We start from the raw sequence: 27,469 nt of genomic DNA, 5'->3' as shown, positions 1-27,469 counted from the left end.
AGCCACAGGATGGGGCTATGAGTCCAGAATCTAGCGAGGAAGAATCAGACGTTCGCTGGATCGATCCTAAATTCAGAAGGGTCCAAAAACGTAAGGAACAGGTGTTTGTAAGAAGATATTAAGGGGAGGAATGGGTTAAATACTGGAGTGATGTATTTGGTACGTCAGGGGGGATTTTTTGATTCCCCTCACCTTCTTCCTTCAGCAGCGACTGTCCTCCTCCTCTTCTTCCTCTTCCTCCTCCCACCTAAATTCCGAGCTTTTATTTCTTTCCTAATGGGTTTGCATGCGTTAATTTACATGGATTCCTATGGGAAAAATTGCTTCTACTTAAGAACGTTTCTACTTAAGAACTTGTTCACGGAACAAATTAAGTTCTTAAGTAGAGGGTCCACTGTATATTGACCGAACAATCTGGGTCCACATTTTAGCAACCTTGGAAGGATGGGAGGCTGAGTCCACCTTGAGCCTGCTGAGATTCGATCGGCCAAACTGCTGGCAGCTGGTGATCAGCAGAAGTAGCCTCTAACCACTGCACCACCGAGGCTTGATTACTTCTGTCGAAAATGTATATGGCTACCCTCGTCCTTCATAGCGAGTTTGGCCTGCTTACAGAAACAAAATGCTTCTTTATTCCTAGGGGTGAATGTGGGAAAGAGGTGGAATGCGCTAAACCAGATGACGAAGAAACATGTGTGGGACCACATCTTGCTCTTCAACGATGCCCATCTTCTGATGGCCTCCTTATGGGCTCGGGACGAAAAAACCTCCAATCAGCTTCTGACCACTTTACAGGACATGGCCCAGTAAGTGTCTCACATTTACAGGGGTGAATTCCAAGCAGGTTCTGAGAAGTTCTGGAGAACTGGTTGTGGACATTTTGAATAGTTCAGGGAACCAGCAAATACCACCCCAAGCTGGTCCCAGCTGTGGGGTGGGAATGGAGATTCTGCAATGTCCTTCCCCCAGGGGGAGAAGGAATGGAGATTTTGCAATGTCCTTCCCCCAGGAGTGAGGAGAAAATGGGGGTTTTGCAATATCCTTCCCCCAGGAGTGGGGAGGGGGTGGGGATTTTGCAGTATCCTTCCTCCAGGAGTGGGGAGGGAGTGGGTATTTTGCAGTATCCTTCCCCCAGGAGTGGGGAGGGAGTGGGTATTTTGCAGTATCCTTCCCCCAGGAGTGGGGAGAGAATGGGGATTTTGCAGTACCCTTCCCCCAGGAGTGGGGAGAGAATGGGGATTTTGCAGTACCCTTCCCCCAGGAGTGGGGAGGGAATGGGATTTTTCCCCCAGGAGTGGGGAGGGAATGGGGATTTTGCAGTACCCTTCCCCCAGGAGTGGGGAGGGAATGGGATTTTTCCCCCAGGAGTGGGGAGAGAATGGGGATTTTGCAGTACCCTTCCCCCAGGAGTGGGGAGGGAATGGGATTTTTCTCCCAGGAATGGGGAGAGGATGTGGATTTTGCGGTATCCTTCCCCCAGGAGTGGGGAGAGGATGTGGATTTTGCGGTATCCTTCCCCCAGGAGTGGGGAGAGGATGTGGATTTTGCAGTATCCTTCCCCCAGGAGTGGGGTGGGAATGGGGATTTTGCAGTATCCATCCCCCAGGAGTGAGGAGGGAATGGGAGTTTTGCAGTATCCTTCCTCCAGGAGTGGGGAGGGAATGGGGATTTTGCAGTATCCTTCCCCCAAGAGTGGGGAGAGAGTGGGGATTTTGCAGTATCCTTCCCCCAGGAGTGAGGAGAGAATGGGGATTTTGCAATGTCCTTCCCCCAGGAGTGAGGAGGGAATGGGGATTTTGCAGTACCCTTCCCCCAGGAGTGGTGAGGGAATGGGAATTTTGAAGTATCCTTCCCCCTGGAGTGGGGAGAGAATGGGGATTGTGCAGTATCCTTCCCCCAGGACTGGGGAGAGAGTGCGGATTTTGAAGTATCCTTCCCCCAGGAGTGGGGAAGGAATGGGGATATTGCAGTACCCTTCCCCCAGGAGTGGGGAGGGGATGGGGATTTTGCAGTATCCTTCCCCCAGGAGTGGGGAAGGAATGGGGATATTGCAGTACCCTTCCCACAGGAATGGGGAGGGAATGGGTATTTTTCAGTATCCTTCCCCCAGGAATGGGGAGAGAATGGGTATTTTTCAGTATCCTTCCCCTGCCAAGTCCACAGAACCAACAAGGGGAAATTTTGATTTCACCTCTGACTCACAATACTAACAACAGCAATTCTTGTCCCTGCCTGTTCTCTTGGGCCTCATGTGGGATGTTTAAGAGGAGAACTGTTCATAAAGTCAATAGAGAGTGTTTCGACTTTTCAGACCAGCCTGTGGCTCGTTATTCTTATCCAAAACTAAAGAAAGTCCTTGAGTTCTGGCCATAAATTGGGAGTAGAATATTGTTGCTAAGGCAGGCAATTGTCCAGGCAGTCAAACCCAGTTTTATTGCCTCCTTGATCACAGTAGAAATAGTCCTCAATATACGACCACAGTCGAGCCCCAGATTTCTGTGGCTAAGTGAGACATTTGCTAAGTGAGTTTTGCCTCCTATTACGACCTTTCTTGCCGCAGTTGTAAAGTGAAACACTGCAGGTGTTGAGACAGTAACACAGTCCTTAGTTGAATTTGGCCTCTCCATTGACTTGGCTTGTCAGAAGGTTTCAAAAGATGATCGCGTAAATTCCCAGGACGCTGTAACCATCATAAATTGCCAAGCTTCTGAAATTCTTCTGAAGAAAGATGTGAAGTGATGTGCCGGTGCCTGGAGGCTGTTGGGGTCTGGATGGGTGTCAACAGACTCAAACTCAACCCGGATAAGACGGAGTGGCTGTGGGTTCTGCCGCCCAGGGACAATTCCATCTGTCCGTCCATAACCCTGGGGGGGGGGAATTATTGACCCCCCTCAGAGAGGGTCCGCAACTTGGGCGTCCTCCTCGATCCACAGCTCACATTAGAGAAACATCTTTCAGCTGTGGCGAGGGGGGCGTTTGCCCAGGTTCGCCTGGTGCACCACTTGCGGCCCTATCTGGACCGGGACTCACTGCTCACACTCACTCATGCCCTCATCACCTCGAGGTTCGACTACTGTAACTCTCTCTACATGGGGCTACCTTTGAAAAGTGTTTGGAAACTTCAGATCGTGCAGAATGCAGCTGCGAGAGCAATCATGGGCTTCTCAAAGTATGCCCATATTACTCCAACACTCTGCAGTCTGCATTGGGTGCCGATCAATTTCTGGGCACAATTCAAAGTGTTGGTTATGACCTATAAAGCCCTTCATGGCATCGGACAAGAATATCTCCGGGACCGCCTTCTGCCGCACGAATCCCAACGACGGGTTAGGTCCCACAGAGTTGGCCTTCTCCGGGTCCCGTCGACTAAACAATGCCGTTTGACGGGACCCAGGAGAAGAGCCTTCTCTGTGGCGGCCCCGACCCTCTGGAACCAGCTCCCCCCGGAGATCAGAACTGCCCCCACCCTCCTTGCCTTTCGTAAAGTTCTTAAGACCCATCTCTGCCGTCAGGCATGGGGGAACTGAGCCTATACAGTTTATACATGGTATGTTTGTGTGTATGCTTGCTTTTAATGATGGGGTTTTTAGGGTATTAAATTTGTTCTTACATTGTCTTTGTTATTGTTGTGAGCCGCCCCGAGTCTATGGAGAGGGGCGGCATACAAATCTAATAAATGAATGAATGAATGAATGAATGAATGAATGAATGAATGGATGAATGAATGAATGAATGAATGAATGAATGAATTCCTGCTGTAGTGTCTTTGTTGAGAAAACTATACAGTGCCAGGAGTCCTCCATGTTTCCAACGCAAGTTGAAAATAACTCTGCATGTCTTTTTTAAGGACTCTTAGAGAAGATCACGAGCTGAGCCTGGTTTCAACATTGGGGATGCCTCTTCTACAAGCATTTGTGGAGTTTGACCAAGGACATTACGACAAGGCAGTGGAACTGTTGTACCCTATTCGATATCAGGTTGTTAAAATAGGAGGGAGTAATTCCCAGGTGAGAAGGGAGCTGGGTTTTTCGTTAGCTTTTTATTCTTTTATCCCAGTATTGGCTGCCGATCAGTTTCCGGTCACAATTCAAAGTGTTGGTCATGACCTTTAAAGCCCTACATGGCATTGGACCAGATTACCTCCGGAACCGCCTGCTACCGCACGAATCCCAGCGACTGATAAGGTCCCACAGAGTTGGCCTTCTCCGGGTCCCGTCGACTAACCAATGTCGTTTAGTGGGCCCCAGGGGAAGAGCCTTCTCTGTGGCGGCCCCGGCTCTCTGGAACCAACTCCTCCCGGAGATTAGAACTGCCCCCACCCTCCCTGTCTTTCGTAAACTACTCAAGACTCACTTATGCCGCCAAGCATGGGGGAGTTAAGATATTCCTTCCCCCTAGGCCATTACAAGTTATGCATGTTATGTTTGTGTGTATTTCTGGTTTATAATAAGGGTTTTTAGTTGTTTTATTAATTGGACTGTTACATATTGTTCTTTATCATTGTTGTTAGCCGCCCCGACTCTATGGAGAGGGGCAGCATACAAATCCAATAAATGAATGAATGAATGAATGAATGAATGAATGAATGAATCAATGAATCAATGAATCAATCAATAAATAAAATAAATAAAATAAATAAAATAAATAAAATAAATAAAATAAATAAAATTAATAAAATTAATAAAATTAATAAAATTAATAAAATTAATAAAATTAATAAAATTAATAAAATTAATAAAATTAATAAAATTAATAAAATTAATTAATTAATTAATTAATTAATTAATTTCCAAACCTGGGCCACTTTAATTATGCTGGCTGGAGAATTCTGGGAATTAAATTCAATTCCCATAATTCAATATTTCCGCCTCTGTCTCCCTGCCAGCTCCATTCCCTCTTCCCCCTCGGAGCTCTCAGGTTGCCTTGGTGCTGACCTTGATTCCCAGGCTTCCTCCTCTGATTCGACTGCTTTAGGGGCTGGTGGCTGACAGGCCACAACATGGAACTTCATTCTGGCCAATACCTTTGACTTTTTCCAAACTTCCTCGGCAGATGTTCCAATCAGTCTGAGGATTTACCAACTGGAGTAGCAAGTGTGAATAAAAGTCATCCCGAGCACCACGTTCCACCTTGTAGTATTTCCTTAGAGCCCATAGCAGCGGCCGTTGATTTAAAAATAAAAAGGGAACCTTCTTATATTTAATTTTGGGAGAAAAATATACACTCCTTTCCTTTCTGATTTCATGTTTGCTAATTTCTGGATGGAAGTGGGCGGAAATTTTTCTCTGCATTTACACCTAACCAGTTCCAGGCGCTGTTCTGCCTGGTATGGCAGTTGAGCAGTAATGAAGGTCAAAGTAAAACACACAGACTGGAGTTTCAGAAACACAAAAATATATTTCATTAACAAGTTGGCTGATAACAACAATTACGGCAAAAGAATGTCTGTTTACTGCCAAAGAGTCTGAGTTATCTTCAAGGCTGATAACCAATGTCCAAACCCCCCTCCAAGGTTTGTAAATAATGTCTCCGAACTGGAAAGAAAGCAAGGGTACTTACTATTTTTGCAATAGCTACAGTCTTTCATAAAGCAATTGTCCAAAGGCTGGGTTTCTCCAAGAAAGCAGTTTTATGTGCTTTTTAATATTAGATTTGTTTTTGCTGGAATATTGTTTTTATTATTGTTGTGAGCCGCCCCAAGTCTTCGGAGAGGGGCGGCATACAAATCTAACAAATTGAATTGAATTGAAAGCAGGGATGTTGGCTTAGAGAAAACTGTGGATCTGTTTCTCTGTTAAACCACGAACGATAACTCCTGCAAAGAATACTCCCACAAACCTCCTGCAGAATTCCCTATTACTTTCAACAGTGATGAAGATCTCCTCCTGTGTCTGCGCAATTGTTCCTGTCTCCCCCTAATCATTCGCACACATACCTGGAACATTAATCACCTCCTCTTCATCTGACCCAGACGAGGCCCTAGCTGGGGGTTCCCTAGGCCTTCACCTCTGTCTCTCCAGAACCTTCATCTTCCATCTCTCCTTCCCCCTCACTGTCTGAATCCTCCAATAGCCACACAGGTCTCCGATGCTCGGATGGACCCGGCTCACCTGGCTCAAAATTCATTATCAGAGAAGCTGGCTGTGATCCACCCACAACAGGTGCTCACCTTGCAGTCATCTTGCTAGAAACATAGAAGACTGACGGCAGAAAAAGACCTCATGGTCCATCTAGTCTGCCCTTATACTATTTCCTGTGTTTTATCTTAGGATGGATATATGTTTATCCCAGGCATGTTTAAATTCAGTTACTGTGGATTTACCAACCACGTCTGCTGGAAGTTTGTTCCAAGGATCTACTACTCTTTCAGTAAAATAATATTTTCTCATGTTGCCTTTGATCTTTCCCCCAACTAACTTCAGATTGTGTCCCCTTGTTCTTGTGTTCACTTTCCTATTAAAAACACTTCCCTCCTGGACCTTATTTAACCCTTTAATATATTTAAATGTTTTGATCATGTCCCCCCTTTTCCTTCTGTCCTCCAGACTATACAGATGGAGTTCATGAAGTCTTTCCTGATACGTTTTATGCTTAAGACCTTCCACCATTCTTGTAGCCTGTCTTTGGACCCGTTCAATTTTGTCAATATCTTTTTGTAGGTGAGGTCTCCAGAACTGAACACAGTATTCCAAACGTGGTTTCGCCAGCGCTCTATATAAGGGGATCATAATCTCCCTCTTCCTGCTTGTTATACCTCTAGCTATGCAGCCAAGCATAGTGGAGTGAATAACATCTCTTCTACGTTTCCTTCTCTTCCAGAGAGACCTTTTTGCCCAGTTGCTGATTCACGCTGCTTTAAAAAGCAAATCTAAAGCCAACCAAAGACTTGCTAGGTAAGTACAACTTTGCGGTAGATTCTGGATTTTACCTGGTTGAAAGATACCGTAGCAATGAATGTAGAGGAGCATCATGGTTACAAGTAGTAGTAGTAGTAGTAGTAGTAGTAGTAGTAATAATAATAACAACAACAATAATAATAATAATAGAATAGAATTTTTATTGGCCAAGTGTGATTGGACACACAAGGAATTTGTCTTGGTGCATATGCTCTCAGCGTACATAAAATAAAATATACATTTGTCAAGAATCATGTGGTACAACACTTAATGATTGTCATAGGGGTCAAATAAGCAATGAAGAAGCAATATTAATAAAAATCTTAGGATATAAGCAACAAGTTACAGTCATACAGTCAACATGGGAGGAAATGGGTGATAGGAATGATGAGAAAAACTAGTAGAATAGAAGTGCAGATTTAGTAGAAAGTCTGACAGTGTTCAGGGAATTATTTGTTTAGTAGAGTGATGGCGTAATAATAATAATAATAATAATAATAATAATAATAATAATAGTAGTAGTAGTAATTTATTAGATTTGTATGCCGCCCCTCTCCGAAGTAAGTAAGAGAAGCAGAGATTCAAGTTTTGACTCTGCAGTCACCACCACATAGCAAGGAAGACAATTTTCTTTGGAAGAGACGTGAACATCTCTTGTTATTTGGAAAAAGGCAGATAACTTTTTGGTTTTATTTTCAAACCCTATACCAGTGATGCCAACACCCCTTCCCTATTCCCCATGCATGCACAAACCCCCATGCTGCCCCCCACGCATGCACACAGGGCCTTTCTGAAGCCTTGTAGGTGAAAAATTATGCCCAAACGGGCAAACCGCAAGTGCAGGAAAAGCGCACTTCTGGTTTGCCATTGTGCTATACAGTGGTGCCTCTACTTAAGAACTTAATTTGTTCCGTGACCAGATGCTTAAGTGGAAACGTTCTTAAGTAGAAGCAATTTTTCCCATAGGAATCAATGTAAAAGTAAATAATGCGTGCAAACCCATTAGGAAAGAAATGAAAGCTTGGAATTTGGGTGGGAGGAGGAGGAGGAAGAAGAGGAGGAGGACAGTCGCTGCCGAAGGAAGAAGGTGAGGGGAGGGGAATCTTTAAGGCAAAAAAAAAAAAGAGGGATTCTGAGGCAGGGAGGAGGAGCACGCACCTCCAATACACTCGGCGCGAGGCTGCCTCCCATACACTGCCTCCCATACACTGCCTCCCATACACTGGCTGCTGCTGCTACCTGCTTCCTCTTCCTTCCCATGCTGAAGGGCTCCCCTCTCCTCCTGCTCGCTCGGTTTGTAGCCGGCACCTTTCCTTCACTTTGGTGACTCTTCAGCTGCCCAGAGCGAATGGAGTATTTCTTTTCTCTGGGCGCTGGCAGAGGTTTATTCCCACTCCAAGTGCCCAGAGAAAGGAAAATGCTCCGTTCGCTCTGGACTGCCAAAGCCTCCTCAAGCGCCACTGAAAGGCTCCTCTGGCAGCCCAGATGGCTGGGATTAAAGGGAAAATGGCAGGAAAGTGGCCGGGCCTTCGTGCCGCTCTCAAATTTCCTGGGATATTTTTCTGGGCTCGGGTTCTTAAGTAGAAAATTGTTCTTAAGTAGAGGCAAAAAAATCTTGAACACCCGATTCTTATCTAGAAAAGTTCTTAAGTAGAGGTACTTTGCACTCTGGAGGGTTCGCTGTAGCTTCCTGAGGCTCCAGAGTGCAAAAAACTGTAGGAAGGGCGAAGCAGAAATTTGGGGGAAAGCTCTGTGAAGCGGTATATAAGCCTTAAGTGCTATTTCTATTTAAAGAGTTCTTCTATTCAATGTTTTCACACCATTGTCCCTTTATTCTTTTAGATGCCTCCTTATGGAACGTGATGAACTCAGGCCAAACTCACCATTAACCGAACGGCTGATGAGGAAAGCAGTAGGTCTTCACGCCCTGGGATAAACCCAACGTCACATAGAGATTTCAAGGCAAGGAGATTGTTGTCAGTCCAGACTTGCATAAATTCAAGGAATTTATGTGTTCCTTAGAAAACCGTATCTGGAAGATTTGCTCTGGGTCAGTTTTGATCTTGTTCTGTTTACCATATTTTTCGGAGTATAAGCGTTATACCGGGCTCTTCACTAATGTTCCCCAGTGAGTTAGGAATGCAAATTCAAACACACAAGCCCAGAAGAACTGAAAATAGTTTATCCAAAACAGTTTTGAAAGCACGCACTTTTTAAAAGAGCCAAATTTCTCTCACCCAGATAACAGTCCTGGAATGCGGCCAAAGGCAAAAACAAATGAGCAATTAAGGCATCGGTGAGTCCTCAGCCACCCCCTACTATGAGTCCACAAGGGTTAATTAACTGTGAAGTGTCAAAAAAGTCAGTAGAAGTCCTGGAATAATCCAAACCTTAGCAATGATCTTTCTCCAAATGGATAAAACACCCACACTGCACTCCCCAACGCCCGTCATTTATCACCAAACCCATGAACCTAATGAGCAACAGGTGTTCTCCCTTATCTTCGACGATACCTGTGCAGCTGATCCCTTCTTGTCATGAGCCTGCGCATATAGGCATCTGCCAGCAGATCCTCCTCGGAGTCTGACGTCTCACTAATGGGAGCATTAACTGATGGGCTGGCTGCAACCCATCTCTCCGCCTGATTCCCCTCCCCCATTTTCTGACCTTGGCAATGAATCTTCACTATCAGAATCTGCTAGCAATAACACACATCTCTGTGAACCCGAGAATTCCCCTGAAGCAACGTCCAAATTCCCTGTTGCAGAAGCTGGCCCAGAGCCAACCACAACAATAAGACACACCTTTTTTCCCCCTAAAAGAGGGTGGAAATGTTGGTGTGTCTTATACACCGAATACAGCCATTCCGGGGGTCCCAGAGCCATGCCGTGTCCTATTTTTGCTAAAAATGGGCCAATTTTCCCCAAAAATGGTGCACAGAGGTTTTGTGCTCCTGGGGGCTGGGGGAAGGCAAAAACGCCCCCCATTTTTGCATTTTCCCATCCCCAGAAGTACCCTGCAGGCCTCCCAAAACCTCTCCATGCCCAGTTTTTCACAAAAATGGACGAAAAACAGGCCCACATTTGTAAAAAACAGGGCGTGCAGAGGGTTTGGGACAACGAAGGGCTACCAAAATTCTTACTACACTGTGGGTAAGGCTTATGCAGGATACCCTGCATTTTCTTTTAACATCTTTCAATGCAAATTGGGTGCTCTGGGGCGGAGTTCTATTTTTGCATCCCCCTCCCCCGGTCCCGGTAGTAGCCCACCCCTGGTTTGGGAGGCCTGCAGAGTGCTCCTGGGGGGCCAGAGAGGACAAAAACTTTTTTTCCCCTTTTACTTACCTCTTCGAAATCTCAGTACATCTTGTACAACGGTGCGTCTTATAGTCCGAAAAATATGGTAGTTTATTGCAGTGTTTCCCAACCGTGGCAACTTGAAGCTATCTGGACTTTAACTCCCAGAATTCCCCAGCCAGCGAATGCTGGCTGGGAAATTCTGGGAGTTGAAGTCCAAATAGCTTCAAGTTACCAAAGTTGGGAAACACTGGTTTATTGAATGCTAGTTGCTTCCACGCATCTCTACAGAAGCATAAAGATAGATAGAGAAGGCGTCTGCTCATAGACTGTTGGCAATGCTAGTTTACAAATGCTATTAAAACAAATCAATGGGCTACAATTGAAGGCTTTTGGGCTACGGAGCTATCAAATAAACATCTGGTTATTCAGAAGTACAAATGTATTGCCTTTTTTTTAAAAGTTAAATTCAGGATTTCAAACCTTGCTGACTTCGACTTTGGTGTGTTGCTTTTTCCCCACAAAAAGTCAAAGTCAGTAAAGCAGTCACGAAACACAATGATCAGATAATCCTCCACAATGGCCAAACCCACAGGCTGCTATTTATAGCAGCCTCACTAATTACCACAGCCCCACCCAACCACAGGTGGCCTCATTTTCTTTGATAATAATCTCTCAGTTGTTGCTGCCTATGCATCACTCTCCACATGCGTGGCTGTATCATTAACTCTTGTTCTGAATCCAAGGAGGAGCGAGATAATTGATCTCCTTCTGAGCTGTCTGCCACACTCTCCTCCTCCCTGTCACTCATGTCTTCTTGGTCAGAGGAGCCTTCATCATCAGATTCCACTGGGGGCAAAACAGGCCTGCAGCATGTGGATGTCTCCCTCACATCCACAGTCCTTGGGGCAGGAGCTGGGCCAGAGCTAACAACAACACTTACCATCTCGGATGCGGCCAGTGGCCCTTGTATCATCTGCAAACTGCCCCCCAATGTACACAATTTACACATAAAGAGCATTAAGCATTAACATCTCATCATCGGCTCTAGGTTGACTCAGCCTTCCATCCCTCCAAGGTGGGTAAAATGAGGACCTGGATTGTGGGGGCAATAGGCTGGCTCTGTTAAAAAGTGCTATTGCTAACCTGTTGTAAGCTGCTCAGAGTCTAAAGAAAAGGGCAACATTTTTTTAAAAAATCAAATAAATAAACAGACGACTCACTTGGTAAAATTTAACATTTTATTCCGGGAGCGTTTTAGCAGGGAAGCTTTTAAAAAAGAGATACATAAAATCACTACGTAAGTTCTCAATTTCGAGCGACAGAAACTGGAACGTTGCCAAGCAGTGCGGTTGTAAATTATGTGGCCACGCCGATTTAACGACAGCAATTGTAGTCATTAAGCGACTAACCACACCACGCCAAGCCACTTTTATGCTTTGTTTGAACCTTGGTAAGGGACACGTCTCCAGTTCTCCCACTACACCCACTCTTCCGCCTTCTCTCTTATGGCTGCCCTCCGCTCTGTTTTGTGGGCAGCTCTAGAACTGCATCGTTTAGGGACTACTGGCAACGCCCTCGCACCTTATACTCTGAGGCCCTGCCACCTGCACTCCGCCATTTACTCACTCCCGCTGCTAGGTGTAGGAGAGAAGAAAACAACCACCACCACCACCACCAAAAACAGCACTTAGTTTGGTATGTTATGGTCCAGACTGCTTTTGGCCTTTATTTTTCTTCCCGCAGCCAAAGTCTTGCCCAGTAGCCAGGTCCAGTTCCTTTCATCAGCAGTCGGTACAAGACTGAGGTCAGCTAGGGCGATGGAGTGCGGAGTAGAAGGTCATATTAACAAGGCAGGTGGTGGTAGGATTTAAAGTGCCCCTTTTGTCTTAATTGTGAGTGGGTTGCCAAGTTCCCTGAATTCCGACCACGTGAGTGGCGCTACAGTTCAGGCTCTTAAGTCTCTTCACTTAGGACACTTAATAAGTTTGAATAAAGGGTCATATGTCAAGGATTGTCTTTATAACAAGTGCCAGATTTTCGTTATAAGGCACAACTAGACGTTTGTCGATATCTAGGGTTTAAGGCCAACCCCAGCCCCAGCACTTCTATTAATTACACAGCGACACTTCTCACGCCAAACTGCAAACATCCACATCGCATTTTCCCAATATTCATGTTGTATAATCAAATATGCAAATATGCAAAATAAGGAAAGGTGGTACTAATCTCTTCTAAAATGAAAAAAAAAAGAAAGATTGCATGCTCGCTAAACCGAAATGTGATACTGCTGAAATTGGAAATTGCCAGAAAGCGTTACGTCAAAACCATTAAGAGAAAACAGCGGAGGATGATACATAATTATAAAATGGAGAACCTTAAATCACCGATCCAGAACCACAGGTATATTTTCAAACCATTGGATCTTATAACTGATGCGAACTTAGACTTGTATGCAGAGCAAACAGGAGTTTCGCTCACTGTATGTCTTCGGTAATAACAGTTCGCATCCGTCTAGGAGGACAAAAGAATAAATGTAGTTTGTCCAACCTTACTGATGGATTAAACACCCATCCATAATAAACGTCGTATATTAAAAGCTAAAGGCTGAAGGAGGAACTAAAGCGTTGTTCACTAAGAAACGAAGGATTAAAACCCCATTATTGTTATTATTTGACAAATTTTCAGTATTCTTTCTTAAAACATCATTATAATAATTTAAAAAAAGAGTCGGGTTTCTATCCATCAACAATAAGCGATTCAGCCTTTCGTATTGCTCGGAATGTATATTTCGGTTCTATAAAATGATTGATTTGAAAAGAAGGCATTTAAGCTGCTAAGAAGATTATGGCAAATGTAAAAGGCATATTTTAAGATAAAATGCATTTCTTTTCTTCCCTGTAAAAGATAAGATAGGCAGGGTAAGCCTGATGCTTCTCAAAAATGACAAAGACCGACGGGTTGGCTGTGTTATCCACGCAGCTGTCGTAAAAGTAGAGCATGTTGTTTATTTTCGCTGGTGGGCGAGTATAGGTCGGATGCCCCAGAGCAAATTCACCCACTAGAACTTGAGCTAAAAACATCGTCTTTTCATCCTCCTTCGGCTGACAGTAATTGTCCGAATAGCTGGCGTCTCTGGCAAAGTAGCTTCCTGGAACGGAGCACAGGGGGGAAAAAACACTTAATTGCTTCAAGCAGATAGAACAATTCCTTGACTCTAAACCAGGGGTGTCAAACTCAAAGGCCCATGGGCCACATCCAGCATGCTTAAGATCTGGGCTGCGGGATGGCCCTGGAAACAGCAACGGATAGGCTTATTTATTTATTAATTTAATTTAATTTAATTTATTTAATTTAAATTTAATTTTTTATTTATTTATTTATTTATTTATTTATTTGATTGATTGATTGGATTTGTATGCCGCCCCTCTCCGTGGACAGCTAACAACAGTGACAAAAAACAGAATGTAAAAATCCAATACTACAACAGCTAAAAACCCTTGTTATAAAACCAATCATACATACAAACATACCATGCATAAATTGTAGAAGCCTAGGGGGAAAAGAATATCTTAGTTCCTCCATGCCTGACGGCAGAGGTGGGTTTTGAGGAGATTACGAAAGGCAAGGAGGGTGGGGGCTATTCTAATCTCTGGGGGGAGTTGGTTCCAGAGGGTCGGGGCCGCCACAGAGAAGGCTCTTCCCCTGGGCCCCGCCAACCGACATTGTTTAGTTGACGGGACCCGGAGAAGGCCCACTCTGTGGGACCTAACTGGTCACTGGGATTCGTGCAGTAGTAGTAAAAGCAAATAATGGGTGCCTTTTCCGGGCCTGTTTCCTCCCAGGAGATTCCTAGAGAGGCCCCACGGAGGCTTCTCCCCAACTTTTCCGGCCCTGTTTCCTCCCAGGAGATTCCTAGAGAGGCCCCACAGAGGCTTCTCCCTGCCTTTTCTGGCCCTGTTTTCTCCCAGGAGATTCCTAGAGAGGCCCCACGGAGGCTTCTCCCTGCCTTTTCCAGTTATAGTTTGAGAGGCTCGGGTTTGTAAGTGGAAAATGGTTCTTGAGAAGAGGCGGGGAAAAAATCTTGAACACCCGTTTCTTCTCTAGAAAAGTTCGTAAGTAGAGGCGTTCTTAGGCAGAGGTGCCACTGTGCCAACCAGATCTTCCAAAGCTTCAGAGAGCTCAGCAAAGCCAGGGAAGTGCTGCCCCCTAGTGGGTCATAAGGAAGAGCAGCTCAGCATTATTTGTTCTTCCAAGGCAAAGAAAGCTCTTTTCTGGTTTTGGTTGCAAGCGCCTTAAAAAGCACTTTAAGAGAGGGTTCGCAACTTGGGCGTCCTCCTCGATCCACAGCTAACATTGGAATATCATCTTTCGGCTGTGGCAAGGAGGGCATTGCCCAGGTTTGCCCGGTGCACCAATTGCGGCCCTACCTAGACAGGGAGTCATTGCTCACAGTCACTCATGCCCTTATCACCTAGAGGTTCGACTACTGCAATGCTTTCTACATGGGGCTACCTTTGAAAAGTGTTCGGAAACTTCAGATCATGCAGAATGCGGCCGCGAGAATCATCGTGGGGCTTCCCAGATTCGCCCATGTTTCTACAACACTCCGTGGCCTGCACTGGCTGCCGATCAGTTTCCGGTCACTATTCAAAGTGCTGGTTATGACCTTTAAAGCCCTACATGGCATTGGACCAGAATACCTCCGGAACCGCCTTCTACCGCACGAATCCCAGCGGCCGATAAGGTCCCACAGAGTTGTCCTTCTCCGGGTCCCGTCGACCAAACAATGTCGCTTGGCAGGCCCCAGGGGAAGAGCCTTCTCTGTGGCGGCCCCGGACCTCTGGCATCCACTCCCCCCGGAGATTAGAACGGCCCCCACCCTCCTTGTCTTTCGCAAATTACTCAAGACCCACCTTTATCGCCAGGCATGGGGGAACTAAGACATCTCCCCAAGGCTTTTATATTTTATGTTTGGTATGTATGTGCTGTATGGTTTTTAATTGTTGGGGTTTTATATATCTTTTCTTTTAATATTAGATTTGTTCTATTGTTCTATTGCCTTTTCATAACTGTTGTGAGCCGCCCCGAGTCTTCGGAGAGGGGCGGCATACAAATCTAATAAATAATAAAATATTAATAATAATAACAACTTACCTTTCCCATAAACGGTCCCATTTGTACCACAGAGTCTCCAGTCAAAGTTGTCTGTGCAGATGGCTTTCAAGCTGGAAGGGTTTGTCCCATGGAAGAGGAGCCGTTCGTCAATTTTCTGGCCCCCTTTCTTCTTCATCATCTGCTCCTTTTGCCTAGGACAAAGGAAAGATCCATCTCGTACTAGTGTTGGGGCCAACCAGTGTTCTGTCTGGGTCCCCCCAGACGCCAACACCAACCAAAAAGAGTATCCAGACACACGGGTAAAAAGCAAAGGCAGTTTATATAATTCAAAGCAAACACAGGTGACAAAAACTGTTCTTACAGACAGGAACACTCTGAAGCTTCGCAGAGGTTTCACGAAGGCCAGGCAATAAAACAGGATTCTTGCTGGCAAAAACAACGCTGGAGATAATAAAACCCACGCCTCCCCCAAGTCTTCCAGACTTCTAGACCACAAGCCAAGATCAGAGACGCCGAGAATCGAAGCAAGGTCACAGGACTCCCAGTTGATAACTCTCCACAAGACTGTAAGGGCGGGCCTGCCTTTTCAACCCTGCTGAGGAGAACTACACCCAAACCCAGCTGTTGCCAATTCAGGGATGGAAATACCTTTCTAATTGGCCCCGTCTTTGAGCTGCACGTCGCTGCCTCATGTCTATTATAGCCTGTGCGTCTTCATCCAATGAATCCAGGCTACTAGCTGGGGAGAGCCCCCCACTCCGGGGGTCTCAGGCTGCTCTCCCTCCTCCTCTTCCTGACGTTCCTCTCCCCCGTCTGCCTGAACCTCTCCCTCCTGTTCACTGTCCTCCTCCTCTGGGCATGGATCAGGCAGAGATCCGGCCGGTCCCTGAGGAGCCTCAGACTGAATCACAACAACCAGCGGCCAACAAAGCTAGCAGCAGATTCGGACAGTGAAGAATTTGGGGAGGAACATGGGTCAGTCCTGGAGTCTGGGGAAGGCTTTGCGTCAGATGGGGCCAGGGCAGTGAAGGGTTGCCAGTTCCTGTTGCTACCAGGGCGCTCCATGCGCCGCACCGTGTCTCCACTGGGCGCACGCCGGGCCCCAGCAAGATTTCGCTTCTGGGCATGTGCAGGGAGTAAAATCTTGCGCGGGGACGCACACAGTAGTGGGTTGCAGCCGGTACAGGGCAATAAGGTGTCCCGGTAGCGAAAATGGAGCGGTGTGCCGCAGTTCCAGCTGAACGGCGGGTGGGCGCACATCGCCGCAAGAGTTGGCTTCTGCCCATTGCGCCGAAAGCGAAAACTTGGGTGAGGCCCCACGGAGGCTTCTCCCCATCTTTTCTGGCTCGGTTTCCTCCCAGGAGATTCCTAGAGAGGTCCCACAAGGCTTCTCCCCGCCTTTTCCGGCCCGGTTTCCTCCCAGGAGAGTCCTAGAGAGGTCCCACAGAGGCTTCTCCCCGCCTTTTCCGACCCTGTTTCCTCCCAGGAGAGTCCTAGAGAGGTCCCACGGAGGCTTCTCCCCGCCTTTTCCGACCCTGTTTCCTACCAGGAGATTCCTAGGGAGGTCCCACCCTGCCTTTTCCGATTATAGCTTCGGAGGCTCAGGTTTGTAAGTGGAAAATGGTTCTTGAGAAGAGGCAAAAAAATCTTTTGAACACCCGGTTCTTATCTAGAAAAGTCCGTAAATAGAGGCGTTTGTAGGTAGGGGTACCACTGTAATAAATTTTGAAGGTCGACTGATATGCCCTGGGTAATTCAGCGAAGGTAATAAAGCGACTGCCTTAAGAGGTCAAGAACCCCGGCTTCTTGTAACACTGACAGCAAATGACAGCAATAAAACGGAATACGCACCACTGGTAGACTTGCCAGAGAGATGGGTTCTGGATTCGTTGTATTTTGTTAATTTTGTAGTTTTTCATCGTCACCTGAAAGAGCTTCTCAATTTCCAAGAACTCCGGATAATTATTCTTCACCTCAATGGCCTAAAACCAAAGACATTATTACAAAGGGTTGAAAACATTCTTGGTCTATGCACAATTATGGGAAAACAAAGAGACCCCGCCAGAAAATAATATCATATTCTGAGCAGAGACAGGTTACAAGCGGTGTGCCACAAGGGTCCTATTCTTTTTAATATGTTTGTGAGTGACATAGGGGAAGGTTTGGTAGGGAAGGTTTGCCTATTTGCCGATGACTCTAAAGTGTGCAATAGGGTTGATATTCCTGGAGGGGTCTGTAATATGGTAAATAATTTAGCTTTACTAGATAAATGGTCAAAGCAATCGAAACTGCAGTTTAATGTTTCCAAATGTAAAATAATGCACTTGGGGAAAAGGAATCCTCAATCTGAGTATTGCATTGGCAGTTCTGTGTTAGCAAAAACTTCAGAAGAGAAGGATTTAGGGGTAGTGATTTCTGACAGTCTCAAAATGGGTGAGCAGTGTGTGGTCGGGCGGTAGGAAAAGCAAGTAGAATGCTTGGCTGCATAGCTAGAGGTATAACAAGCAGGAAGAGGGAGATTGTGATCCCCTTATATAGAGCGCTGGTGAGACCACATTTGGAATACTGTGTTCAGTTCTGGAGACCTCACCTACAAAAAGATATTGACAAAATTGAACGGGTGCAAAGACGGGCTACAAGAATGGTGGAAGGTCTTAAGCATAAAACGTATCAGGAAAGACTTCATGAACTCAATCTGTATAGTCTGGAGGACAGAAGGAAAAGGGGGGACATGATCGAAACATTTAAATATGTTAAAGGGTTAAATAAGGTCCAGGAGGGAAGTGTTTTTAATAGGAAAGTGAACATAAGAACAAGGGGACATAATCTGAAGTTAGTTGGGGGAAAGATCAAAAGCAACGTGAGGAAATATTATTTCACTGAAAGAGTAGTAGATCCTTGGAACAAACTTCCAGCAGACATGGTTGGTAAATCCACAGTAACTGAATTTAAACATGCCTGGGATAAACATAGATCCATCCTAAGATAAAATACAGGAAATAGTATAAGTGCAGACTAGATGGACCATGAGGTCTTTTTCTGCCGTCAGTCTTCTATGTTTCTAAAATCTTTAGATGTGCAGAAATGGACAGAAACGACCATGGAGATCAAGGGAATTAGTAACTCAGAATATTATGAGATTTGGAATATTTGGTATACAGTGGTCCCTCGTTTTTCACGGGGGGTGCAGTCCAAGACCACCCATGAAAAACAAATGTCCGTGAAGTAGAGGAAATATATTTTTTAATGTATTTAACGAGTATTTGGACTTTTGAAACCCACCTTTTGCATTAAACAGTCGTTCTGTAATGTTTCTCAGCTGGAACTACATGTGATATCCTACCAGGTTCTTTAATAGAGTACAGTAGTACTGTAGAAGAATTTTATGAATTTTTAATGGATTTAAGCCCCCTTTGAAAACCCGTGAAGTAGCGAATCCGCGAAAGATGAACCGCGAAGTAGCAAGGGATTACCGCAATTGGATAAATAACAAAGGCAGGGGAGCGGGATGAAATGTGAAAGGACATACAAAAAAATGAGAAATAAAAAAATGCAATGCAATAAGTGTTTTTATAAAGAGGTGATTATAAGAAATGCAACAAAATGGGGGAAAAACAGACATAGATTTGTATTAAACTATAGAAATATTGTTTTTAAAACCTGAATTTTTTTTTAAAAAAAACATTCTTGGTCATGGCTCCAGAAAGAAAGGGAATGGATTTAAATTCCCAAACTGGAATCTAAACTTGGAACCCTATAAATTCACATCGTCCCCAGATGTGATATTCAACTGGTTGAGGCAAATGGGTAGTAGCGACCTACAGACAGGCCCGCCTACCTACTTTGCTGTCCTATTTAGCCAAATTTTCAAGCCGCTTGCATGCGTGGAAGCCATGAGTATGAGCAAAGCGCATGCGTGGAAGGCTGCATGCATGCGTGGAAGGCTGCATGCATGCGTGGAAGGTCCGAATATAATCGAAGTGAGCGCGTGTGCATGCTCCATTTTCAATACAGTGATACCTCTTCTTACGAACTTAGTTGGTTCCGGGACAAGGTTTGTAAGGTGAAAAGTTTGTAAGACGAAACAGTGTTTCCCATAGGAATCAATGGAAAAGCGATTAATGCATGCAAGCCCAAAACTCAACCCTTTTGCCAGCCAAAGCGCCCGTTTTTGCGCTGCTGGGATTCCCCTGAGGCTCCCCTCCATGGGAAACCCCACCTCCGGACTTCTGTGTTTTTGCGATGCTGCAGGGGAATCCCAGCAGGGGAATCTCAGCAGTGCAAAAATGGGTGCTTCGCTGGCAACGGAAGTCCGAAGGTGGGGTTTCCCAGCGAGGGGAGCCTCAGCGAAATTGCAGCATCGCAAAAACACGGAAGTCCTTGAAACCCCACGTCCAGACTTCCATGTTTTTGCGATGCTGCAATTTCGCTGAGGCTCCCCTCGCTGGGAAACCCCACCTCCGGACTTCCGTTGCCAGCGAAGCACCCATTTTTGCACTGCTGGGATTCCCCTGCAGCATTGCAAAAACACGGAAGTCTGGAGGTGGTGTTTCCCATGGAGGGGAGCCTCAGGGGAATCCCAGCAGCGCAAAAATGGGTGCTTCGCTGGCAACAGAAGTCCGGAGGCGGGGCATCCCAGTGGCGGCAGCTTGGGTTTGTAAGATGAAAATAGTTTGGAAGAAGAGGCAAAAAAAATCTTAAACCCCGAGTTGTATCTCGAAAGGTTTGTATGACAAGGGGTTGAAAGACGGCGTTTAAGAGGTGACTTGATCGAAGTGCATAAAATCATGCATGGGATAGAAAAGGTGGATAGAGAAAAAATATTTTCTCTATCACACAATACTAGGACGAGGAGGCACTCCCTCGAGTTCATAGGTAAGAAAGTGAGGACAAATAAAGGGAAATATTTCTTCACCCAGAGGGTCCTTGGTTGATGGAATTCACTTCCAGAAGAGGTCGTGACAGCTGTCAGCCTTGATAGCTTCAAGGCAGGATTAGATTCATGGATGCCAAGTGTATCGGTGGTTATTGAAACGGATGTCCATGTGCCGCCTCTATGTTGGTTGAGGCAGGCAGGATTCCCTTGAGTACCATTTGTTAGGGGTCAAGGGAAATGGGAGGTTTGCCTTCTCTTTCTGCTCAAGATCCCCATGGACAATTGGTGGGCCACTGGGTGACACAGAATGCTGGACTCGATGGGCTTTGGCCTGATTCAGCGTAGCTCTTCTTAGGTTCTTAAGCCAACTCTGCCTACCCCTCCCGGAGAATATTACATTTCATTCAGGTAAAAACCTTTCTCCAGCGCTGCATTACATTGCAATACAGTAGTACCCCTAGATACGAGCATAATTGGTTCCATAAGGGAGCTTGTATCTCGAGGCAACTCGTATTCTGGAACAAATAACTTTCCCCCCCTCCGAGATAACCAAAAGCAAGGATTCTAACCAAAAGCAAGGATTCTTGCGCCACCTAGTGGATGCTCGGCTCCTATCCCGAATTTGAGCTCGGGAGTAGAACAGAAATGTCTCTCCCCTCCTAGCTCGTATCTGGAAATACTCGCATGTAGAGCAGCTCGTATCTAGAGGTACTACTGTATAAAGTTTCTATAAAACAGGGAACAGGGCAGTAAGAAATATACATGAAAAAGATGCAAACAACATGGGGAAATCAAATTACCTTGAAGCCAAGTGGAGGTAGGAAGGCATTATCCCAGTTTGGAGGGTAAGTTGGAGCTCTTACGGGAGGCACTATGGGTGTATGAGTGTAAGTTGGAGCTCTCATGATAGACACTATGGGTGTAGGAGTTGCTGCTGCTGCTGCTGCTGTTGTTGTTGCTGCTGTTGCTGCTGCTGCTGTTGTTGTTGTTGCTGCTGTTGTTGTTGCTGTGTGTCTGAGTACAAGCAAAAGAAAAAGTGTGAGGGACAATGGTTAATCTTTTCCCCCAGTTCCAACTACAAGAACAACTCTGGGGAAAAAGCAAAAGGAGAAAATTAAGAAAAAAAATCTCTCCCAAAATGGAAACAAAAAAAAAAGTCGTAGGATGTTCTGCCGGCGTGTTTCAACCGCCTGTAATTTCAGGGTAATTAGTCCAGGAAGACACACACCACACGATAAAAGGAAAACCCAAAGGTTTTTACAAACAGAAAAACCGAAACAGCTCCCTTTTTAAATGTCAAAGGGATTTTCTGGTACACACAAGGCACAGGTTAAATGCAATCCAATTGTTCACCCAATAACTGGGAAACTGAGGCCAATTCTAAAGTCCAGAGAGTCCACACACACAATCTTGAACAGCACAAAAACCACGCTCTTGACGAAACAATGAATCAGATAAACTGCCATGAGGCTAAAACACCAGGCTGCACTTTTATCTGTAGCACTAATTACAGCAGCCCCAGCCAACCACAGGTGGCATCATTTTCTCTTGTAATAATCCTTCAGTTGTTGTCTCCTATGCATCACTCTACGCATGCGCGGATGTGTCATTAATTCTTGTTCAGAATCCAGGGATGATACAGATGATTGATCTCCTCCTGGGCTGTCTGCTAAACTCCCCTCTTCCCTGTCACTCACGCTTCCTTGGACAGAGGAGGCTTCGTCGGCAGATTCCATCGGGAGCAAAACAAGCCTGCGGCATGTGGATGTTTCCCCCACATCCACCTGCACATTCCTTGGGGCAGGAGCTGGGCCAGAGCTAACCACAACATAGCAGGATTCAAACACAGCTCCTTTTCAGGAAATTAGAAAAAGAAGGAACAACACAAGCTTAATTACATTCCGAGACCCTTCCCAACACCTCTACTTTACCCTTTCTTTGTCCTGACATCTTCAGAGGAAACAAACTTGGGACGTCTTCGGACTTCCCGTTGCGTGGGATAGTTCACATTTGTCTGGATCATATCTTGAGAAAGAGGATAGAATGCTTTTAGATTTAATTATATATACAGTGGTACCTCGAGATACGAGTTTAATTCGTTCCGGACCTGGGCTCTTAAGTCGAGCAGCTCTTATCTCGAACGACTTTTCCCCATAGGAATTAATGTAAATAATTTTAATTGGTTCCAGCCCTCAAAAAACTCACAAAGTTAGTCTAAATTATGCAGAAAGACAAGTTTTTAATGAAGAAATGTACATGTACATATAAATGAATAATGAAGTTTCTTTCACTTAACTTGTAAACTTTCTTAAACTTTTAAATTTACATATGTTCAACTTCTCTGCCACCCAATCCTGTAGGACAGAGGTCCCCAACCCTTTTTGCACCAGGGACCGGCTTTAAGCGATCAAGAGAGGAATGGGTGAATGAATGGACGGAGGGTGGGAAGGAAGGAAGGAAAGAGGGAAGGGACAGGAACAGAGGAAGGAAGCAAGGAAACTTATGAAAGGGGAGAGTAAGAGAGGAATGAGTGAAGGGAGGGAGGGAGGGAAGAAGGTGGGAAGGAGAAAGAAAAGAAGAAATAGAGGAAGGGAAGGTAAAAGAGAGAAAGAAAAAGAGCAAGAAAGCAAGCAAGCAAGCAAGCAAGCAAGCAAGCAAGAAAGAAAGAAAGAAAGAAAGAAAGAAAGAAAGAAAGAAAGGGGGAAGGGACAGGAACAGAGGAAGGAAGCAAGGAAACTTATGAAAGGGGAGAGTAAGAGAGGAATGAGTGAAGGGAGGGAGGGAGGGAAGAAGGTGGGAAGGAGAAAGAAAAGAAGAAATAGAGGAATGGAAGGTAAAAGAGAGAAAGAAAAAGAGCAAGAAAGAAAGAAAGAAAGAAAGGGGGAAGGGACAGGAACAGAGGAAGGAAGCAAGGAAACTTATGAAAGGGGAGAGTAAGAGAGGAATGAGTGAAGGGAGGGAGGGAAGAAGGTGGGAAGGAGAAAGAAAAGAAGAAATAGAGGAAGGGAAGGTAAAAGAGAGAAAGAAAAAGAGCAAGAAAGAAAGCTGCAAGCACCCCCCCGAGCCCCCCAGGCCGGCTGCAACCTTTTAAAACACGCGCGCCGCTTCGCAGCTGTCTCCTGAAGCCGAACGCGGAAGTTAGTGTTTGGCTTCAGGAGACAGCTCCTTGGCGCTTGTATCTCGAATTTGGGCTTGTAAGTAGAACAAAAATATCTCTCCCCTCCCAGCTCTTATCTCGAGTTGCTCTTAAGTAGAGCAGCTCTTATGTCGGGGTTCCACTGTATAGGTAAAGGTTATATATATGCAAATGCTGCAGGTTCAAGTCCCAGTGGGTATGGCTAGCTGATGAGGCCAAAATAAGGCCGAAATAGATCTATCCTAGTCTCCCTTAATTTTCAAATTCAGCAAAAAAACATGTGACACATACAGATAGAATTGTCGGCTATCAATAAAATGAACTGCCTTGGAAATGGCTCTGGGTTGGGCCGAGAGGCAAATAAGGAGCTGTGATGTTCCTTCAATACACCAGGGTGATTCGACACAAAAATATGTAACCTTTCCCTGGTGCAGAGCTGAAGGGATTGGATACTGTAGCCTAGAGGATAATTCTCTGCCTTACAAGGCAAAGGTTGCAGGTTCAAGTCCCAGTGGGTATGGCGAGCTGATGAGGCCAAAATAAGGCCGAAATAGATCTATCCTAGTCTCCCTTAATTTTCAAATTCAGCAAAAAAACATGTGAGATACACACACACACACACACACACACACAAAAGTCACTGTCTATGCCTAGAGCAGTGTTTCCCAACCTTGACAACTTGAAGATATTTGGACTTCAACTCCCAGAATTCCCCAGCCAGCAAATGCTGGCTGGGGAATTCTGGGAGTTGAAGTCCAGGTATCTCCAAGTTGCCAAGGTTGGGAAACACTGGCCTAGAGAAAAGATGCAGGAAGAAAAAACCCCCATGAAATGATGCTTTTATTCCCATATCAGATTTTAACTACCGTATTGTTCGGACTGTGAATAGGTGGAAATGTCTCTGTGTCTTATAGAGCGAATAAGGGCCCATTTTTTGGCTGCCCAAAACCTCCGTATGTCACATTTTCACCCTCCCCGGCATCCAGAAGCACTCTGCAGGCCAAGAACGAGACTGTTTTTGGCCTCCACACATCCCATTTTCGGCCTCCCCAATGTCAGGGAGGGCAAAAACAGCATCCCGGAGGCCAAAACGGGCCCTTATTCGCTCTATACAGACATTTCCACCCACTTACAGTCCGAAGAATAAATCTGATATGGGGATAAAAGCATTTTTTTTTAATGGGGAGGGCAAAAAACGGGATGCACAGAAGCAAAAAGTGATTTTTCCCCCCTTCTCTAAACCAACTTGAGTCTTATGGTCCTGTGCGTCTTATAGACTGAAAAATACGGTATATCTCAAAAGCTGGAGTAGCACTTTGGGCCCTGCAAAAACTCTCAAACTCCGAACGTCCCATTTTTGACCTCTGGAACTTTCTTCTTTTGGAAGGTAATTTAAATGTTAGAGCAGGGGTCCTCAAACCTGGCAACTTTAAGACTTGTGGACTTTAACTCCAAGAATTCTGGGAGTTGAAGCCCACAAGTCTTAAAGTTGCCAAGTTTGAAGACCTCAATGTTAGGAGATTAAGGCCGTCATTTCAGCTCCACAAACTGAAGTGGATTTTAATCTTCCCCTTCCCTATGCAAATAACAAAAACAAAAGACATGATGCTGTGGCACAGATGATCCACTGGAACTTGTGCCAGAACTACCATCCACCAGTGGCAAAGAACTGGTGGGATCATAAGTCCGAAAAAGTGGTCAAAAATGAGCAAGAAAAACTACTGTGGGACTTCCAACTTCCGGCTGATTGAATTTTGGAACATAATACATCAGACATCATAATTGTGGAGAAAAAGAAAGTATGGATCATCGGCATCGCAATCCCGGGAGACAGCAGAATTGAGGAGAAGCAGCTAGAGAAATTGGCAAAATACGAAGATCTGAAAATCGAGCTGCATAAGCCAGTGAAAGTTGCCCCAGTGGTACTTGGCACGCTGGGCGCTGTGCCAAAGGATCTCAGGGGACATTTGTAAATCATCGAAATTGACAAAATCTCCATCTGTCAATTGCAAAAGGCCGCTTTACTGGGATCGGCAAACATAATTCACCGCTACATCATGCAGTCCTAGGTGCTTGGGAAGCGCCCGACTGGTGATGAAATACGAAATCCAGCATAGTGATCTCGTTTGCTGTGTTGTATTGACATAATAATAATAATAATAATAATAATAATAATAATAATAATAACAACAATAACAATAACAACAACAACAACAACACAGTCCTAGGTGCTTGGAAAACACCCGACTGGTGATGAAACACGAAATCCAACATAGTGATCTCGTTTGCTGTGTTGTGATGATGGTTGTGATGATGGTTATTATTATTATTATTCTATTTCTTTCCACTTGAAATCGCCAGAAAACAATGGTGCCCCAGGAGGCACTAAATAAATTATAGCTCAGAGGTCAAAACTAAACTGCTTGTCTTATTCAATGGGAATTTGAGAGCAGAGCAGCAATCATACCAAAGAAAAATACAGTGGTACCTCTACTTACGAACTTAATTCGTTCCGTGACCAGGTTCTTACGTAGAAAAGTTTGTAAGTAGAAGCAATTTTTCCCATAGGAATCAATGTAAAAGCAAATAATGTGTGCAAACCCATTAGGCAAGAAATAAAAGCTTGGAATTTGGGTGGGAGGAGGAGGAGGAAGAAGAAGAGGAGGAGGACAGTTGCTGCCCAGAGTGAATGGGGAGTTTCTTTTCTCTGGGCGTTGACAGAGGTTTATTCCCTCTCCAAGTGCCCAGAAAAAGGAAAATGCTTCGTTCGCTCTGGACTGCCAAAGCCTCGTTAAGTGCCACCGAAAGGCTCCTCTGGCAGCCCAGAAAAGCCCGAGATGGCCAGGATTAAAAGGGGAATGGCAGGAAACTGTCCGGGCCTTTGTGCCACTCTCAAATTTCCAGGGAAATTTTTCTGGGCTTGGGTTCTTAAGTAGAGGCAAAAAAATCTTGAACACCCGGTTCTTATCAAGAAAAGTTCTTAAGTAGAGGCGTTCTTAAGTAGAGGTAATATCACTGTAATAATAAATCCTGTGTGCATAGCCAACTTACAAAAACAATTTCATTTTAAGATGTGTGGACTTGTATTAAGTAAATTATTACTCCAAAATCAAGTAAAGTTAATTGGAAATGTATACAAATATTGAATAAATCATAGAACGATAGGTTGGATATTGAAAGAGAACATGATCAGTTGGTGCAAAAATTTTGGCAAAGAGATAAATTTAGAAACATGGGAAAAGATATGGGTGTATAACTGGAAAATAACAAAATCAATTTCTTTTAAAGAAAACCAAATCAAGATGTTTTATAGATGGCACTTCCCACCATATAGAATTTCTAAAATGTTTCCGTCAGTGTCACCTATTTGTTGGAAATGTAAAAAAGAAACAGGCACATATTACCATACATGGTGGACATGTCCTGAGGCTAAAATATTTTGGAACAAAGTAGAGAAATGGATAAATGAAATAACAAAGGAGAAGATTAAAAAATCTCCTGAATTCTTCCTATTGGGCATTTCAAATACAAAGTACAAAAAATAAATTTATTATTTAATAATGCATATATTGGTTGCGGCGCAAATTACATTTGCGCAGAAATGGAAAGAAAAGACAATACTAAAAGATGTTGAAGTATTTAAAAAAATTATAGAATGAATGATTTCCACTTAATGTCAAAATCGTGTTAGGAGAACCAGACCTAGGGGTATTTTGAACAGACGGTACCTCGACCTCTTGAAATGGGATTCCTTACTTTTAAAGTTGAGCAAGTATTTCTGGGAGCGAGCTGTAAAGTGGATGCTTCCATCTGGATCTGCTAGGTAAAGGTTTTCCAGATCATCTGAAGTTATGCTGGCAGGCTGCAAGTGACTGTGCTATATAGAAATGAAATACATCATTTATTGTTAGAAGGAAAAGACCAGCTCCTCCCTTCTCCCTCTCGACACACCTCCTTTTTCTTTTACAAAAAGTTTATTTTTCTTTTCATTTTTTTCAAAATACAAATATTCCATCTTTCTTTATACAGTACGTCGTCTGGGTTCAAATACGTCTGTGCATCAATTTTCTACACTTACATCGTTCACTTTAATAGAATTCTCTAATCTTAAAATTATAGTACGTTAAACAGTTAAACATTAGAATCT

The 27,469-nt window shown here is 44.6% G+C and overlaps 2 protein-coding genes across 3 annotated transcripts in view; one reads left to right on the top strand and one right to left on the bottom strand.

The window, feature by feature from the left end:
* The window catches only part of TTC38 (tetratricopeptide repeat domain 38), a 37,329-nt gene extending 26,703 nt beyond the window's left edge, over window positions 1-10,626 (top strand). The window contains exons 11-15 of one of the 2 annotated variants that reach the window (XM_070755255.1): window positions 641-806; window positions 3,848-4,007; window positions 6,820-6,893; window positions 8,739-8,858; window positions 9,138-10,626. In XM_070755255.1, coding sequence (XP_070611356.1) covers window positions 641-806; window positions 3,848-4,007; window positions 6,820-6,893; window positions 8,739-8,832 — 494 coding nt within the window. In that variant the 3' untranslated portion in view covers window positions 8,833-8,858; window positions 9,138-10,626. Of the gene's footprint in view, window positions 1-640; window positions 807-3,847; window positions 4,008-6,819; window positions 6,894-8,738 lie in introns of both variants that reach the window. The other variant, XM_070755254.1, reaches the window with a different exon arrangement.
* A 793-nt stretch (window positions 10,627-11,419) lies between these two features.
* The window catches only part of LOC139169300 (protein mono-ADP-ribosyltransferase PARP12-like), a 41,641-nt gene continuing 25,591 nt past the window's right edge, over window positions 11,420-27,469 (bottom strand). Inside the window, exons 8-13 of the mRNA XM_070755252.1 lie at window positions 27,079-27,199; window positions 22,118-22,211; window positions 20,987-21,200; window positions 17,162-17,292; window positions 15,350-15,501; window positions 11,420-13,343 (exon numbers count right to left, since the gene is read on the bottom strand). Of these exons, the coding sequence (XP_070611353.1) occupies window positions 13,063-13,343; window positions 15,350-15,501; window positions 17,162-17,292; window positions 20,987-21,200; window positions 22,118-22,211; window positions 27,079-27,199 (993 nt within the window). The 3' untranslated portion in view covers window positions 11,420-13,062. The remainder of the gene's footprint in view (window positions 13,344-15,349; window positions 15,502-17,161; window positions 17,293-20,986; window positions 21,201-22,117; window positions 22,212-27,078; window positions 27,200-27,469) is intronic.

Source organism: Erythrolamprus reginae, chromosome 6 (assembly GCF_031021105.1).
Source record: "Erythrolamprus reginae isolate rEryReg1 chromosome 6, rEryReg1.hap1, whole genome shotgun sequence".
In the NCBI taxonomy this organism is placed as follows: domain Eukaryota; kingdom Metazoa; phylum Chordata; class Lepidosauria; order Squamata; family Dipsadidae; genus Erythrolamprus; species Erythrolamprus reginae.
Note: the sequence above shows the minus strand (reverse complement) of the source record. Positions and strands in the feature narration are given on the sequence as shown.